Source organism: Mastacembelus armatus, chromosome 17 (assembly GCF_900324485.2).
Source record: "Mastacembelus armatus chromosome 17, fMasArm1.2, whole genome shotgun sequence".
Classification (NCBI taxonomy): domain Eukaryota; kingdom Metazoa; phylum Chordata; class Actinopteri; order Synbranchiformes; family Mastacembelidae; genus Mastacembelus; species Mastacembelus armatus.
The window spans coordinates 15,883,205-15,901,655 of record NC_046649.1 but is presented as its reverse complement, the minus strand read 5'-3'; the positions used below and the strand labels follow the sequence as shown (position 1 = coordinate 15,901,655).

General features: G+C 39.6%; 1 protein-coding gene across 4 annotated transcripts in view; it reads right to left on the bottom strand.

The window, feature by feature from the left end:
• agap3 (ArfGAP with GTPase domain, ankyrin repeat and PH domain 3) overlaps window positions 1-18,451 on the bottom strand; it is a 103,799-nt gene that overhangs the window by 24,843 nt on the left and 60,505 nt on the right. For all 4 annotated transcript variants that reach the window (XM_026313483.1, XM_026313481.1, XM_026313482.1 and 1 more), the window contains exons 9-12: window positions 16,725-16,808; window positions 12,480-12,584; window positions 10,546-10,717; window positions 4,359-4,508 (exon numbers count right to left, since the gene is read on the bottom strand). In XM_026313483.1, the coding sequence (XP_026169268.1) occupies window positions 4,359-4,508; window positions 10,546-10,717; window positions 12,480-12,584; window positions 16,725-16,808 (511 nt within the window). The remainder of the gene's footprint in view (window positions 1-4,358; window positions 4,509-10,545; window positions 10,718-12,479; window positions 12,585-16,724; window positions 16,809-18,451) is intronic.

The following is an 18,451-nucleotide window of genomic DNA, read 5'->3' as shown; positions in this document are numbered from 1 at the left end:
AGCATAGACAAAATATATGAGACGACACCTGAGACACACATGGTTATGTCTGCACTTTACTTCAGAGATTTATCATGATGACTTTTGGTGTATGCAAACAAGAATGTCATTACTGGGAAAATTAACAAATCCATTAACAATAACTGTAATTTGTTAGAAGATGAGAGGCTGTCCTTCAAAGGAGTATTATTTTTTCAGTGTAAATAGTAATATGTCACTAGAAAATATAATATTGATTAGGTGCTATTATATTCATAAACATAACATTGGTGCTTTTGCTGGACTACATACATTAAGCTCTCTGGTGTTTTGAACGGCAGCATGCAGCCATACATGCAGCAGCTCCTAGTCGAGGCGTCTGTTTCAATTTCCCTGCTCTCTTACAACAGCCCCCCTGAGACGAGTCATTAGCTGGCTCAGACAGCTGGGGGCACAGGGGTCCTCCATGTGTCCCCCCCCACCCTCCACCCTCTCCTTCCTCCTCCCTCTTCATCCGAGCGTCTGTCCCGCCAGCACAGCTCCGTATGGCGGGTGGAAGACTTTAGCTCCAACCTGCCTCCGATGTGACAGCCAGCATTTGTTTAATGTCGCTTGAGGTTAAAGGGGAGGGCTGCCCCTCAGGGGCCCCAACCGTGTCATAAACACCTCTAATTATCAATTTCTGGCCCTAATGTTGTGGAAAATGACCCTGGCCCTGCTCATCCTGCACCTGAAACATACACAGGGTGATAAACCTCTCCTTTATTTGTGCCAATCAGCCTTTAAGAAGTCTGTAACATGCAGGTATAGGAAAATGTATGAATCTACAAGACACACCAGTGAGCAACAATATCAAAGCACCTGAGACGTAATGGTTTCATAAAATGTAAAGTCTCTTGCCCTTAAGTGGTTCTCAGCTCTGAACTCTGCATGGCCGCTAGATTATATTGCTTAAGTAGAGAATTACGAAGTTGGAACTAGAGAGATTCTGCAAGCAGAGAATTCAGTACAGCATTATTAGCTCGATGTTAGTGTGTAGGACGGCCACCAGGACCATGCAAGGTAATGAAGTGCACTGGCAATCAGGAGTCTTTTTCCCACTCATCCAAGATCACCTGGGCAGCAGAATAGGTATCAGAGTAACCTGTGATTACAGTGTATTACACTCTCACTACAGAGATGACAGTTTAAACATGCTTCAGGATGAAGGCTGTGGGTGAGACAAAGAGGGGGCTGCTAACAGCTTCCTGCCTTTACCAACACCACACTGAGAATGAATGAGAATGGAAAAAGGGTGAGAGAGAGAGAGAGAGAGAGAGCGGGAGGCGGGGGGGGGGGGGGGGGGGGGGGGGGGGTGAAGAGGAGGGGAGTCATTTCATTGTTATTCAAGAGGCTCTGGGTGAGGAGCACTATGATTCCGCCAGGCCCCTTGACATGGCAGCCCTGCCTGTCCTCAATCAAAGCCAACGGCTGCAATTAATGGCAAAAATTAGAAACAATCACCGCCTCCCCCTTATTATCCTCAATTAGAGCGTACTAATCAAGGCCTGATCGCGCTCTGCTGCTCTCTCCAAACTAAATGTCAAACTTCATTACGGCCTGGCATAGAAATCAAACGCCCCACATGCTATCACCTTCACATCAGGAGGCCAAGGTATAAAACACATTTCCACAGGAAAAGGCTATCTATGCATTAACTACCTCTGTCCTGATATGAATACTTAGGGGAAAAAAATCACCACAGTGCAGTATCAAAGTCTAGAATAGTCTAGAATTATCAATATGTAATGATAGTTTGTATTTAAATTCACAAAAAACTTGCTCAATCAGGTTGCTGCTATTATTAGCTCTATGTACATTAAGCAACAACTTTTCTTTTCTTTGATGAGATGTAGAATAGTCAAATATTAGCATTATAATTGCGACAGAACCCAAGGTGATTTTGAGGTGTATTTCTAATCACTTGCTTTGTGAGTCTTAAACACACAAGCTATTCAGTTTGCTATAATATATGACAAAATGCTCATATTTGAGAAGCTTGCATAGAGAATGCCTGCTAAAAAACAACAGAAATGATTTACAGATTTTTCAAAACTGATGCTGATTCTCTTTGTACTCCCACTGAGTATTTTTTGTGTTGTCAGAAATCCACATTTGGACAGATCTCAGCATCATTTCACTCCTTCCAATTTTATAGACAAGAAATCAGGACATCATGTAACAACAGGATACTATTGAGTTCAGCACTGAATAATTACAGATGGAGCACAGTGATCTACAGTGATCTTTTGATCACAGTGGATCATGACTTAAGTTATTGTCATCGGTGAGCTTATCCCATTGCTCAGACGGCTGTTTCAAACCTCTTGCTTTTAATTCAGGTTCAAAGATTGAGGTGTATCAAGGAGCGCAGGATCTAAACAAGCATCCAGTGCATTAAGAATGGCTGCCTTTATGAATGCAAGCAATAGAAAAATTGGGTCGGGATTTAATCAAAAATCTGCGCTCAATATTCAAGAGACATTACTACCTCTACTTCTGCCTTTGCTCAATAGGTTTACAAATGAGGACATTCTTTAAATAATATGGAAATGGTTACCTGGCTAAGATGCATTCATTCGCCAGTGAATCATCAATCTACTGTTTTTGCATCTCAGAATCACATTTTATGTTAACCTGCAACCTTCACCAAGGATAATGGAGTGACTGGGCTTGGTTCAAGTAAATTCAAATGGCAAAACATGAACACCCTTCACTGTGCAACACCCTCTATTGATTATTGAAGGCACATTAAAATGAAAGATAAGAGGGTTGCATTTCAATCAAGTTTATGTTTTCTGATAGTCCAGTCACACTTTACACTACAGACACATTCTCCTCTTTTAATTTAGAGTCTTAACTTGTCAGAAGCTGTAAAACTAAGATATTACAAGAAAGTTTTTGAGTTACAAAGATGCTGCTTTCAGTAGACATTACAAGTCTTAAACTGTCGGCACTGACTATGCACTGATTACAGAGACACTCCTTCCCAAGGACAGAAAACATATCTATCATTTGACACAATGTTTCTACTATTATTTTCAGCTCATTTGCCTCACTCAAGCTCATTTGTGGTTACCTTAAGAGTAGCATGAAAATAATTGAAGAAAATAGAATAATGAAGCAAATTGTGGATCTGATTTAGTTGAAGAGTGGATGCTGGTTAATGAGCTATGTTAATATTGAGGGCTTTTCGGTTTACCAAACATGAAAATAGGAAGTTCTAGCCTCCTTATTTCTACAGCGCAACATTTAGGAATTCCTGTTTGTCCGCTGCAGACCGACCACCAAACACACATTCACAAACAACCAGTATGAAGCCTTTTTTCACCCACACACACACACACACACACACACATATTACGATACAGATGCAAACACTCTCTGTGGAAAAAACTCACATACAAACAGCTACACAAAAAAAAAAAAAATTCAGGGAGAACACACAAACATACACAACACACACTTGCGCTCATTTATTTGAGGACCCCACGAATCTAAGTAATTCTGCTTTGGGCATGCTGCTGATGGGAGACAGGGGTAGGGGGTGATGGAAGTGCCTGCGTCCAGGCAGAATTGATCGTTTGGCAGCTCCAAATGAGAGACAGGCTTGTCTGTGGAACCACGAGGGCCATGCAGTTGGACTCCAGCAGCGCTCGTAAAGTGCGCTCTTTAAACTGCCGGGGCCCCTGGGAGCCCATGGGGAGGGGGGGAGCCGCCGCCGTGCTAATGAGAACTACCAGAGTGCAAACATGCATGGAAATGACTGTTATTCTGTTGATGTGCATTTAAGTGCTTTTTTACTGCCAACCACAAAGAGAGGAAAATAACTGGTGATGAATGGTACCCCCGAAAAGCATTCATTTTCCTCTTCGGAAGAAAAGAGAGGAAAACAGAAGGGGGGGGGGGGGCAGAGAGTAAGATGGAAGGTAAAGACAGGATGGGGTAGGGGCGGATATGCATGGTGAATATATTATATTCACTCAAGTACAGTGACAAGGTGCAATGTGACATGGAGGCAGTAAGTGGAGATGCATCAATGGCAAAAAGTTAACCTTCACTGTTCCTCTCTTCTGAATACACCTCTTCTATCAGCGCACAGTAGCCAAAAAGGTCACAGCGATCACAGCCCTGATCACGTAATTATGAAAATGAGGCTTGTTTCAGCGGTCTAAGAAACTCATGAAATGGCATCTCCATCGAACCACAGACCCATCAGTTTGTTTTAATTTACTGAACTTCTTGTCTTTGTGGTAATCATGTGTGAATTTTAATTGCACTGTACATAAGGACTTTGGAAGGGATTTAGAGGATGAGAGTGTAGAACTTGGAGCTCTTACGGGCTGCGCTGCTTGTACTGGTGTTGATAGCTTCATTCCACTGGTCAGCACTGGACACAGAGAAGGAGCGTTGGTGCATGCCATCTTTGCTGCCGCCAAACAATGACGCGCCCGTCTGGAGGGATGTACTGCTGTTGGAGTGAGAGGCGCCTGGAAAACAAGAGACAAGAACATGAAGCCTGATTTCTTATGTTCCCTACAGCAGTTTGAATTCTTAACTTAGCTTGGTAGGATTATTTTCTCAGAACAAAAAAGTCTCTAAAGAAGTGATAATGATGTAATTGAGTTTCTCAGTAGTTTCTACAGCACTGCAATGCTGCTGCCATCTTATTTGTGCACATCTCTCTGTCAAACAACCCCCCTCACACAGACACACACAAAACCCCTCTCCCTCTGCCTCTGCCTCTAATTAGCCCTTAATTAACAAGATACACTCTGAACGCTAATTATCTCGCCTCATCCCTCTGACTGCCACATCGATCTCCACTGGCGTCAGCAGGCGTTCTCTCCCTAACTTCCAATCAGGCGAGCCACGGACGCCTAGCTCTCTTTACTAATTCATGGGCTAGGCTGCGCCATGTGGGGTCCTTCCCTCCTGTTCACGAGCAGCCGCTACAACACATACTAACTATTCTGAAAGACTGATCGATACACTTCCAGTCATTATGGGATTATGCTTCAAAATGCATCAATCTGGAGAGACTTGTGTGAAGAGATACTTATTTGTTCCAAAACTGTGTCATTTTATTTTTTTGGCACTGGCAGTCACTGAATTTAAGGTAATGACTAATAATAAGACAATAAAAAATACATTTTTTTTTTCATTTAAAATTAATTCACTAACTTTTTTTTATAGGATACATGCAAAACACAAGCATGTCTAATGAGATAAATACACACTTCTCTGACACGCTTACAATTTCAGTCCAGGTTTTGTTTGTGAAAACAAGCCATATCTTTAATTTTCTCAACAATGCTTTCTCATCTTACAGGTATCACACATCAAGGCCTTTAGTGCAATAATTAAAAAAAAGAATATCAGTTTCTGATTGAGGTGACAATAACAGAAACTATAGTGTGTGGGTCGTGTGTAAAGTAAACTAAGCGGCACGGGTGCTTGTTAGGATAATATGTCCTACTCATTATCTAGAGTAATAAGTGTATCAAATTCACATAATCATGTCTAATTAGTATCAGTAATTATCTTGTTGGGCCCAGGAATATTAATCTTCAGGTCCCAGAGGGGAGGGAGCAGAATCGCAGCAAGAATGGGAGAGAGAGCGAGGGAATCATGCTGAGGAGCACTGACTAAATTAGCATGCTGAAATCAGAGCAGAGGAGGAGGGGGGTGGCAGAGCTCTGGAGTAGGGGCACCGAAAAGAAAATGTGAAACTTTGTTTTTGAGAAAGTGACGGCTGAGTGATACATAATATAAGCTCATGACTTCTATTAAAAAGATTCTTATTGTACTAAATTTAAAGAAAAAAATATTGTCAATTGCATGTCTAATAAATACATACATAAATGAACAGAGTACGCTGTCCACTTGTTTGTAGCCAAGACCTGATATTAATTTTGATTTTTAATAACCATAACCATTGTTTAAAGTACACAAATTCTTTTTTACACATTTTTTTAAATATAGATTCTTTATTCCCTAAGTTTGACTCTTTGATGCCTCAAAAAAGAAAGAGGAAAAAAAAAACAGATAACTACAAAGCAACTTCGATTGATATTTAAAATTCAACAATCATGTCTAATTGTCAAATTGGATGCTAATGATTAATGAATTATACATGGATGTATCCATTAGTCCCCAGAGACCACTCCTGCATAAAGGGGAGGATAATGTAATTACAGTGGAGAAATAATCAGCTTGTGGCATTAAAAGAGAGTAGCACTGTACTCGCAGCTCCAGCCAGGCCTGACTCCAGCACGTTTCACATTTTTAGCAGTTGCACTATGGTGGACTGACAATGACGAACTGCAAATTGAGGTCTGAAGGATCATATTTATTACAGAATGTCACAAACTTCATCATAAGAGTGATATGAGGGTCAAATATAAATACAAATACGCCAACTATTATTTAAATTAATGCTGTAAGAGGAGTGAAGATCTAATTAATCACTATAATTAACGTTATCATGCAAAAAGATTGTGTGCTGTTTTATCAAAGTCCTCTGCTTATTCTCCAGAGCATCATTTTCGTTTGGCCAATTTCCTGACATTTGCTGAATACACTGAACCTTAACTTGGAGTTCAATTTTGTCTGGCCTTTGTAGATGAATACATATTATCTAGTTTTGCAATGAAAATTTAACAGCAATAGAGCTTTGTACTATGAAATCACATGAAATCTAAAGCAAAGTGAAGTAGTGCTGTGCCAGTGAACAATTTTAAAATACTACTTTCTCTTGAGTGATCGAATTTTCTGCTACTTTAAACTTATATATTTCTGAGGCTATTTTACATCACCCCATTTATTTGACAGCTATTGTTACTTTTTTAAAATACAATGCACTTTTATAGACTACCCTACCCAACAGTGTGTTAACAGTGCTCCACCTCAATTAGCTGCAACTTTAAAATGCTTGCTATACAATATGTGTAAGTGTAATCAATTGAATTAACCAAGTATTAAAGAGATTGATAATATTTGTTAATACTGTTGTTCTTCTGCTTAATTACATTTTGGATGGAGGTCTTATCCTTTAAGGGAGTATTTTTATATTGTGGTATTGCTGCTTCTATTTAAAAGATCTGAATGTATCTAGACATGATCATGAAACACATATTGATTACCAAAGAGGAAAGTCCAAATTGTAACTTTTCTAAAAAAAAAATATTGCTACATGAATGCAAAACACATAATTAGCTACTGTTTATTTCTTATTAAAATTACTGGAACTTAAAAATACAAAGCACTATTATGTATTTTTCCTGACTGTATCATCATATGTATAAAGAGATAACAGAAGCCACACAGTGTGTACTATAGGATATTCAGGGCTGGGGTGTTAAGTAGAGGCGATGGATTAGCAGGGAGCATCACCGCCTTGCTTCTCATTTCTCTTTAGGCCGGGCCGTCAGTGGGCTGATGAGCCGTGACGAGGCCTGACCCCACCGTGGAGTTGTTGCCATTATGTACAAGTAGTGGGATAATGAAGCATTCATGCTAATGTAGGCTGGGCAGCACATCATCTGTGGCTTGTGTAATCCACCACCACCATCAAAGACCAGCACCCAGATGCTGCCCTCCAACCCTGATGATACTGTTGCTACCAGTCCCCAGAAATAACTTTATATTTATTTTAAGAATTAAGTTGGGATTTCCACACTCATTTCTTCACTTTATTTTTTTTTTTTAATTTTAATTTATTGTCATAATAACAAATCAACTTTCAGGCACAATAAGACAAAGGCATGGGACAAGCCTCCCATTAACTTGAAATCACTGAAACATATGAACACCATGTGTTGTGAAAACTAGTTAGCAGGCAAGTAGAAAGGTTTAAACCTAACAGTAATAAATGGTTATGACATCCAGCTTATGCCTTTACAAGTGGCACTAGTACAAACTCTAATTTACATTTAAATTACATTTTTTCATTCTGGCAAATGTTCTTGTGCAACATGATGTACAAATGTGTCACAACCCATACCACAATAGAGCAAAGACAAGCCTTGACTACACTTAGAGTAAATAACGACAATTTCACTATTAATTTTATATAATTAATAGTACTTTTTAAAAACAGCTTTGAATCTGGTCAATTCGGAACGAGGTGCACTGGTGTTGACAAAGGGGTACTTGAGTTTATCCGATACGAAACCACTCATTCAATGCACACACAACAAACCAAGCTGCATCAGTGTTGGAAAAAAAGAAGTCTCATGTTGGCACTGGCAGGGCCTGCTGGACAGTACAATGTGTGACTGCTGGTAAAACAGTACTACAGACTAGAGCAGGAGACAAATTGTGGTGCAATGTAAAGAGGGAATGAGCTAAACACTTTCTTGAAATCTCCACCTCTTCCACATCTCTCTCCCCAACAGGATTGATTAAAAGTGACTGGGCCCATTAATACTTTGATACAATGTATCTGTCGCGGGTGACACGGCAGGATGCGTGTTAACAGGAAGGATCATATTTAAAATGGTTCCGCTCTGCACACAGCAAAAGAATTAAACCTGGCCGCTTGGCAAACTCGTGGGCGCATGCGTTCTCTCATTTACTCTCTATCCTCTAAACCTCTCCTCTTCATCTTCCTATCTCCCCCAACCACTCCGCCCCTCCTTGCCTCTGTCGCTATCCCTCTTCTCCCAGTGATTATAAAGGTCTTTAGATCTAAGGAATGAATGAATTACCAAAGGCAAAGACAAGGCTTGTGATTTGGACCGCCGTGAATGAAAAATTACCCCTTTGTTCCCTTCATCAATTGCATGTCTAATGAAATCAAAATCCCAATCGCATAATCAGAAGAGGGTCCTCCACCCGGAGAGAGACCTGATGTGATTTGTAACCTTTCTTTTCCTAAGTGGAGATTAAGGCAAATCTCCCTCGCATTGTTCCCTGATGCACAAATGGATGGCAACTGAAAATCGTAGGAATGTGTCTTCGAGGAGTCTTTTCCAAGAAACGAACATGAGAGAAAACAACATTGTTGGGATAAAAAAAAAAAAGACCTAAAGGAGAAAACAAACCAGTTGGTGCTGTTTTCCCAAACCCCTGTCTGACCTGTTTTTCAGGGTACTTTATCTACCCATGACTCCCCTCAACCCAACACTCAAGGTTAACAGTCTGTGGTGATGAAACAACCTCGATCCAATGTCCTCTGCTCTGTAAACTCCTACATCTTTCTGCCTTTGACTGATTAACCCGTTCAGTGGTGGCAGCAAGTGGCCAAGTTCAACAGTAACCTGCCTGGACAGTACTAATTGTCCCTGCTGACCCATCTTTGGCTCTGTATCCATTCTCACCCGATTAGCTTGAGCCTGAGTGATGGAAACACTGTGCCCATTTCACAGCCGATGAAGGACCCCCACCTCCCTCTGGGGATCACTTTGCTAATTAGTATTAATTACTCTTAATCCTAACCCCTAAATCCAATCACTGGCTTCCACTCTATATGCCTGGCAGACTCTTCACAGCCTCCGGTGGCACAGCTCTATGGGAGAGAAGCTCTATTTTTAAGCTTGAAAGGTGAAGAAACCCTGGCACAGTGTTTAGGACCAAAAAGTTTTTTGCTGCCAAGACCCCTCTACCACAGATTGACCAAAAACTAGGTCAGTGTCATAGTGATATAACAGTGTAAGATGAACAAATGTTAATGTTTCCTGATATGTTGTTTAATCATAATTTTAATTCCCTGCCTGGTAATTTAAAGAATTAATCGATTTCTCATACACACTCATTAAGTCATTATTGTGTATGTGCGAGGAAGCTAATTTGCATGAATTAAACATATGGAATCTAGATAATTAACCAGTCGGGACCCATTTTTATGAAAAACCACAAACTGAGGAAAATGAGTACAGTAATAAAAGTCTCATTGAGTATCCAACATATATTTTACTTGAGATAGTTTTTATATGAGAGATCCCTTATTGTGCCATGTGTAGCCTTTCCAATTCGCAAATATTGTGTGAAGTGAATATAAGTGAATATTATCATTATGTGGTACTAATGTGGTACATAGGTTTTGACAGTATCCACATGACCCATTAGTTTTCTAAAAGAATTACTTTTGGGCACATCTGCAGGTAGCTTTCGCCACAACTGTGGCTGCAGCTAATGATGATTTTCATTAATGTTTAATCTGTCAATTATTTTTTCAATTGCTCAATTAATCATTTGGTTTGGAAAATTAAAAAAATACTTTTCCCTAAAACTAGGCGGTGGGGGATTCTTTCATTGGCCACAAATAGTTAAAAATTTTGAAAATTACAGAATAGAAAAGCAGAAAATTCTTACATTTCAAAACCTGGAACCACCAAATGAAATTAAATCATTAAATTGATTATCAGAATTGAGATAATCTACCAATTTATGAGCTTTTAATGAATTATTTCAGTTCTAGTAAGGACTTAAAATAATACATTTTAAATATTACAGCTGCAAAAAACTAGTAATCAGTAGTTTTTTCAATAATCAGGCCTTTGGCTGTAAGGCAGAGAATCATACCTGTGTTTCCTATGCCCAGCTGCAAGGTGCTGCGGTCCTTGGTCAGCCCGTTGGTTTTGGGACTAGCAGTAGGGGCAACAGTGGCCACCGCTCTGGGTGGTCTCTTCCCGGGAACCTTGACTGTTGTCCTCAGCAAGTCAATCTCTTTCCCATGCACATTCTGCATGTAGTCCTAAAATAAGGAAAGAAATAAGAAGGAGATGACAACAGTAAGTGGTCTGCACTCTACAGAAGTAAGAGTCCAAACATTTCCAAATATTTCCCTCAATTCAGGGAAGTGATTATACACAGCGGACCAACAAGAATCCAGGAATTATGGAAGAAAAACAAATTAAAAGACTATTCAATTTCCATCCCCATTAGTCACAACCCATCTTAGACCTTCCACTAAGCCTGTGTGATAGTGGAAAAATGATTGTAAAGCCATTATACATCACCTGTGCCCACGCCGTCTCTCCAAATAGCGAGATGTTAGGCTTAATGAATGCAAACAGTCTCATTCTCTTTCAATTTGGCCATTTGATTTGGTTTAAAGCGACTACGGCCCAAATGTGGGAAGCCAAGGTGAAAATCATTGGGCTCAGCAGAAAAAGACCCAGATAGAGGCGAGCTCGGCCTTTGCCGTCCCCCCACCGGCTCCTCTACTTTATTACCGTGTCATAAAGCACTCATTTCTTTCCCAAGCCTCCTCGCTAATTACCCAGTGAGCGCTCTCATTTCATTTTATTGCTGGAATTAACAGCCAGATCGAAGCGTGCAAAGCTATTAAGATGTGTGATTAAGCCACATTCAATTAGTTTCTACAAACAATTTAATTGATGTAGCAGATAGAATTAACAGAAGGTGATTGTGTGGATGGCTTGGCTGACTGCGAAATTAAAGGTTCCCCTCTTCCACTCTCAGTCTGCCTTCCTCCCTCTTTTCTTCCTCCCTCTCTCTCTTTCCCAATCTCTCTCTTCCCCTTCATACTCCTTCTCTGCTCCACTGCTCAAAATGAGCTCGAGCTGTTACCGTGCTAATGTAACTGTCTCCCTTATTTCACCTCCCTCCGTAAGTCAACAGATTCATAGATTCATAGATTGCCCTGATGACCTGTAATAGAGAGATAGCCTGTTCAGTCAATTACATACATCACCATAGTACAGCACTGCTCTGCTAATAACTGCTTGTAAATTAAACCACTAACACAGTGTCAGTGCAACAAGGCCACACACAAGGTTCACGTCTAACTGTTGGGCTCGTGTTCAAAGTTTGAGCTGTCTCATTAGACTCAAGATGCTACTGATATATTTCATCTTACCTCGCCAAATTACCTAAACATACTAAACACGGGAGAGGAAGAATCAAGAGAGTGATGGGAGGGATCAAAGGGATTTTTGAGAATAACGGGCATCCCTGAGCGTGGCACCAGGTTCTCGAGCTGTCTGCTGCCAGCCAGCCGAGTGTTTAAGAGGTATTAGCGGCCCAGCGGGATCCTGACAAAGACGGATGGGGGAGGCTGGTCAGGCTCTGCTGCCATGCAGTGAGAACCATTATAAATACAAGCCAGCGTGGAGTACGGGTGCGGTGGGTATGCCGCAGCACAGTCATGTCTCCATTAGCGGGCACTGTAGATAGCCACCACGGGGGGGAAGGGGGGATGTCCAGGACATTCTTAATACTAGACTTAAAGTCACAGGGTTAGCTAATACAGCCATTATATACAGCAATATGTCTCTGTAGAAATCACGAGCCTGTGTGGCTGTAATCCAGCTCAATACAGCAGTGATGGTAAATGTAATCGCATGAAGAGAATCGTTCTCAGTGGTTGAAAAAGTTCTACATTAAAACCTCCAGCAGCACCCTTGAGTACAAACACTAGTGTAACAAACACATAAAGCCGATTGGAAAAGAAACAGGGAGGGTGGGGAGAGGGGATGGAGGGTGAGACTCACATGTAAACTGGGGTGGTAAGTGAGGACGCCATTATCACACAGTGTGACATATTTCTTTTTCCACTCCTTGTTGAGGGATTTGCCACTTCGCTTCAGAAGGATTCCCTGTAAGAGACAAGGCATCACGGTGAGCATATGCTCTTCTCCAAGCAGCGTGTTGGATAATATGAGCCATCATGGATGTTAAATACCATAAAACAGCATTGTTATTGTTATTACAGATTGTTATGGTGGTTATATTGAGCATTTTCTTTGTGGTAAGTCACAAAAAAAAAAAAAAGTTTATATGAAACCGTATGGAAATAAAAATGAAGAAAATATGTAAACTCAACAGTAGCTCGTAATTTAAGCCCATTTGTATTTGTTATTATTTTATGATGTGAGGGACATTTGCCTTTATTTGATCATGTTTGATTTGATATACTAAAGTAGAATGTGTTGGCTGAGTTTAATGATGTGTTAGTTTTTCTGTTGTGATATTTGAGCCTCCAAAACTGGCCAAGTTCCTTTGACTCAGGGACCTTTCAGAAACAGAGACAATCCAATTTGCCAGACCTCCTCCCTGCATTCATACACATAACATGCTGAACTCTGGAAGACCTCTCAATCCTGGGATTAAGGAGTGTGATCTCCCCTCTTCAAAGCCCACTCGGCTCTTATTCTATTCTTCTTTATCTTCTGGGGCCTTTCAGGGCCTCAGATGGTTTTCCTTATCTGTTGAGTAAATCCACTGGTAAACAATGCAGTTCCTCTGCTGGAGGTGACCAAACGCTTCTAAGAGCAAGGGCCAGGAGGCTTTCTGGGGTTAAATAGTGAGGAGGGGCCCACTTAATTAGGGGATTAAGCCAGGGCAATGTTTGTGCTTTTACAGCCAGGGCCTGAGTGTGAGTATGTGAGCTGAAAAGAAGGGGTAAAGGGTAGTGTTTTGCTTTAATCCCAATTAACACATCAGGAAGAGCTGACCCTCGGTGACCTGGGCACCAGGCTGTTTGCCGACAATCATCCTAATCCGAACCCTGATTCATCTGGGGGTAGGCAACTGCTGCATGCTGGGACTCATGAGTTTGGGCTTCTTCCTATCTTATCAATATACCTGCCTGCTTGTAGCTTCTCCATTAAGTAGAAATTGAAATATGACTCAACCATCTCTTTAAACTGACTGCTCTCTACTACAATTATTAAGGTACAAAGTATAGAATATCATTTACACAATGTTAGGTAGTCTTTCTTAATCAAAAGACCCGCATCACGGTTTTCTTTCTTTTTTGAAACTTAATACCCCGTTTATTTCTTGTGTATTGGCAGTAAAATACACATTTATTAAAATCACTAATTATTGTAGGTGCAAAGGGGGACACAAAAAGAGGCAAAAGAGGAATATAAGAGTAAATATTGCTTTCTGTTGTTTAGATTCTGTTCATCTGCACAACAATGTGATTATTAAATGTTATTTTAATTACCAGAAAGCCTTAGGTTAACTATGGTTAACTATTTTGTATTCCTTGGTCAATAAGTTCCTGACTGCCCAGACTCCTCTCAATTTAGTCAATAAAAAAAACTGTAAACACTTTTTAAGCGTCTCTCTAATCATATAAAGTAAATGATCCAGTCATAGGGCCTCTGGTGACTTTATAATGCATGTTTTACAAGCAAATATGTTGCTTATCTCCTGGTATTACTGAAGCATACATAAATCTATACATGCAATCAGAGCTGAACTTCATATATTTATCAGAGCTGTGAAGCAGATCAATAAAGATACTAAGACAATAATGTGAAAATCTTTACATGTGCAGATTAATTTTTCTAGTCTTTTATTTGAAGCGTTTCTCATTATGGCTATGATGTATCTTTCATAAAGCTTGTCACTTTCAGTAATTTGAAGCTTGAAGAATGATTTGAGAACATTACTCCGAATTATTTTGCCACATTGGATTGGGCACTGTGGTTTTGCTTTATATCAAAAGGCAGTGTATGGAGGACTGTGCTTCCCCTCAACACACTACACCCCAAACTGACACACACACACACACACAAGACACGAGTGTGTTCAGCCTGTGTGACATAAGGAAACAGGCCAGTCGTCAGAGGCACTCTCTGTGTCCACACAATTGTCATATCTTCAGAGTAGATAGCGTCTTTCCCTGCTTTTTGTCAGAAGCTGCATGCTGCCACTGTGGCTGACTGATAGGCTGGGTCTTTGTGACAGGCCAGGGAGAGGGGAACACGTGTGTCAGTGAGTGTATGTTGTGTTGTTTTTTTTGTTTGTTTGTTTTTTTTTTGGTGGGGAATGGATTTGGTGATGGGGAAGGAATGCCCTCAACAGCTCCTCAGCAGTGAGTGCATTGTTATCCTCACTCAGTTTTTTCATAGTTTGGGGGGCGTGGGGTTAGCAGAGGGAGGGAGGGGGGCATGTGATGTGTAATTTGGCCCAATGGGTGGTGGGTGGGTGGGGGGAGTGGTAATTAAGCTCACATTGACACTTTGATCTCCTTGATTGTGCATTTGACTGGCCTAGAGATCAGCAAGTCACACCGGTGCCCCCCTCAGTTCTCCCACATCTGTAGCCTGACTACCCCTCCCAAAAATCCTTTACAAATAAAAAGGGTGGGGAAGGGGGTATCTTGTCAAATGGGAAATTGGCTCTGGACCATAAAAAGGAGTTCATTATAATGTATTGGATAAGAGTAGCAGAGTTTACAGTGAAGATTGCTCTAAAGGGGATGTGTTTTAATCTATGAAAATTAGGCTCTCGCTCACCTGCCAACTAGCCAGGTTCAGCAGGGAATTGCACAGATCTACACAAAAACCAGAGATTTACTAAGATTAAATAAAACTATTATGTAACTGTTGTTTTAAAGTTTTCATGTCTATGTTGTTTTTCTGCATTTTAAGCATGGTGTGGTGCACAAATAAAACCATAATTTAAAGTCATTGATAATCAACAATTTGGTAAAAAAGAAAAAAAAAAAAAATCTATTACACAAGCACCTACTAAGATAGACACCGTATTTGCTAAAATGTGGTTTTCTGTTTGAGCCAGGCATCTGTTTATTTAAATTGGACTAAAGCCTTGGTATTTTTTTTCCCCCAAGGGGAATTAGGAGGTCTTGCTCAACATTTTCAAAAAAGGACATTATCTTGTATCATTTGCAGGTAAAAAAGATAATATAAGGATGCTGACCCATTTTCAAAAGCCCTCATATAATCATGAGTGATTGCTAATCAATGTGATGTGTCAATTACTTCTTCTTCTGTTACACTCGGCCGTTTAGAAATGATCCTTACTCAGATGTGTAATTCAGTGTTCACTGCTACCCATCTGGTCCTTTAAAGCACCACATGAATACATAAGTAGAAATAAAATGAAGAAAATCATAATAAAAAGGAAGAAAGTACTGTGATAAAATAGTAACTATTTCAAAATAGTAACAGATTTTTTTATTGCAGCACAATGTAACAGTGTTAATCTACCTTAAAGAATGTCAGCATAAAGAAAATGAAGTCTATTGGGGCATCTAATGAAAGCTAATTAACTGCTGTCGAAGTTGATTATATGCATATGCATGAACAAACTTTTAGATGTACTTTTCATACTACCCATAAACAATTATGAACATTCATAAAGTAATTTTTCCACTAAGGCCAAATTTTTTCTTAGAATAATGTAATATTTAGACTATTATTAACATTGACAGCATGGCTGGAATCATTTATCCCATATTGATTGACATAACTATATGTGACCATAAATAAGTCTAATCTGATTTTTGCTGTGAAATGTTTAGATGGGTAGTATTTGTACAACAATTACAGCCCGCCTATATTTTCAGTTATGAGAAAGACAGTGTTTATTTGTATTATTCATAATTGTTTACAAACATGTGCATTTAACTGCAGCCTATAAAGTCAGACTGTGCCTTTAAATTACCAAAACTATATTTCAATTTGACAGGTGCGTGATCCCCCCCCCCCCCAAAAAAGGGACTTTTCTTTTCCAGAAGCTGATGTCATGTCTAAATCTTCTGTCTTCTTTGCTCTTCAAGTACATTTGTACTAAAATAATTTAATAGCTTACATTATGTCGCCATCTAGTGGTTACATTAAAATAAGTCACTGATCACATCAGTGTGACCTGTTCATCTTTAACGACAAAATTAAAAACATCAACCGACAGAAAAATAGATCATACTTACCCAAGGAACAATAGGAAATGTAGGAAAAAATGTGAAATAAAATGCTTACCTGTTTGATAGGTATGGCTCTTCCACTGCCTATGCTGTCTGTTTTACTGTCAACGCTCTTTGCTTGTTCACTGGCTTTCCGTGACTGCAAGACAACAAGAAAGTCAAGTCAGAAACCAGAGTGACACTGAGGACAAGGCAGAGTGGGAGCTGTGGGCTGTGAGGTGAGTTTTTGATAGTAGTTGTGTATGTTGGGGTGTGTGTGTGTGTGAGGGAGAGAAAGAGACTGGGGGTCAGAGGGGGAAGGTGAGCGGCTTGTGTTTTGAGCATTGGCAGTATTTGTGAAGAAACTCGACTGTGCAAAATAAAAGTCTCAAAAGAAGCTCGAAATTAACAGACAAGCAGACCAGCGGAACAAACAGCAGTAACACCGACGTGCAAGTTCAAAAGAAAAAATTAAAAAGAGACCAAACCAAGACCACACTAGACACATTTCAACACAGAGGAGACCAAGGACAACCACACATTGAGTCATGACTCAGCCCTGAAAACCCTTTGGGGAGGATCCTTCCCTCTGTTTGAGACCCACAGCGGGTCTTTAGTGGACCTGCAGATGAACTGCTGCTATACCCAGTGTAGTTTCAGCTGTGCCCTTAACATAATTGCACTAACAAAAGCTTTTATAGCATGATACACAAATTAAAGTTCATAACAGGTTAAAGGGAGAAAAAGGGAAAAATGTTATTTAAAGAATACGTCAGTACAAGAAGCTTCCTCCGACCTGCAAAACCTGGTGAGACATGAAATTATTTTGCAAATATCAAACAATTAAAGTGTCAAAAAAAAAAAAAAAACATAATACATGAACATTTCAAGTTTCTGGTCATGCCTGTGTAGGGAAAATGGGTTAGACAGTAACTTCCACCTTACATTGAAAAAAATCATTTAAAAACAATCTTCCCACCCCAACACAAATAAGAGATGAAGTACAGGCAGGGACAGACATGATTGTGAATGGTCTCACTCAGAACATGAGAAATGTCCAGTCACCAATGGAAAAGAGGTAGTCTGACTTCAAGTAAACCAACTCTAGTCTTTATATTTTTTTCCAACATTTTATTTTTTATGATGACTTGTTTAGCTTCTATACAGACACCATACAAAGCAAGTCACAAATTCACTTCAAAATATTCAACAGATTGAGCCAAACATCGCAGTTCCCACAAAATATAGGATGGACAATAAAGGCATTATTTCATATATTCCTTATATGTATGTACTTTTTATAGAGTACCATTGTAAATAAAATACAATACAAGATATACAGCAGTCTATATTTTCGTCAATCCGTTCATGATAGAAAAGCGATTATGCAGAGCTCATAATCTCTATACCAAACCTAAATTGAGAAAAACAAAAGCAAATAAATAAATAAATAAACAAATGTGCAAAAATAAATAACTTAAAATAAATAAAAAGAAAAGAAATGTTAAGTTTAACTACATTCATACAAGTCGGTGCAACCCAGTTTCAACTGTTGGCAACTTTCAATATAATATCTCTCTGTAATACCTCAACACCCTGATACACTACCCTGATTTTTATGAAGGCCTTCATAAAATTACTACAAACTACTCTAATCTAAAGTACCTCAATAATAATACATTTACACCACATTTCAATTCCATTCAATACTTTAATACTCCCTGGAAAATAAGAAGGAATAAACAAAAACTGACCAAATGATTGTAGGAAAATTTCAAAGGAAGAACAAAAAAACAACTTGGC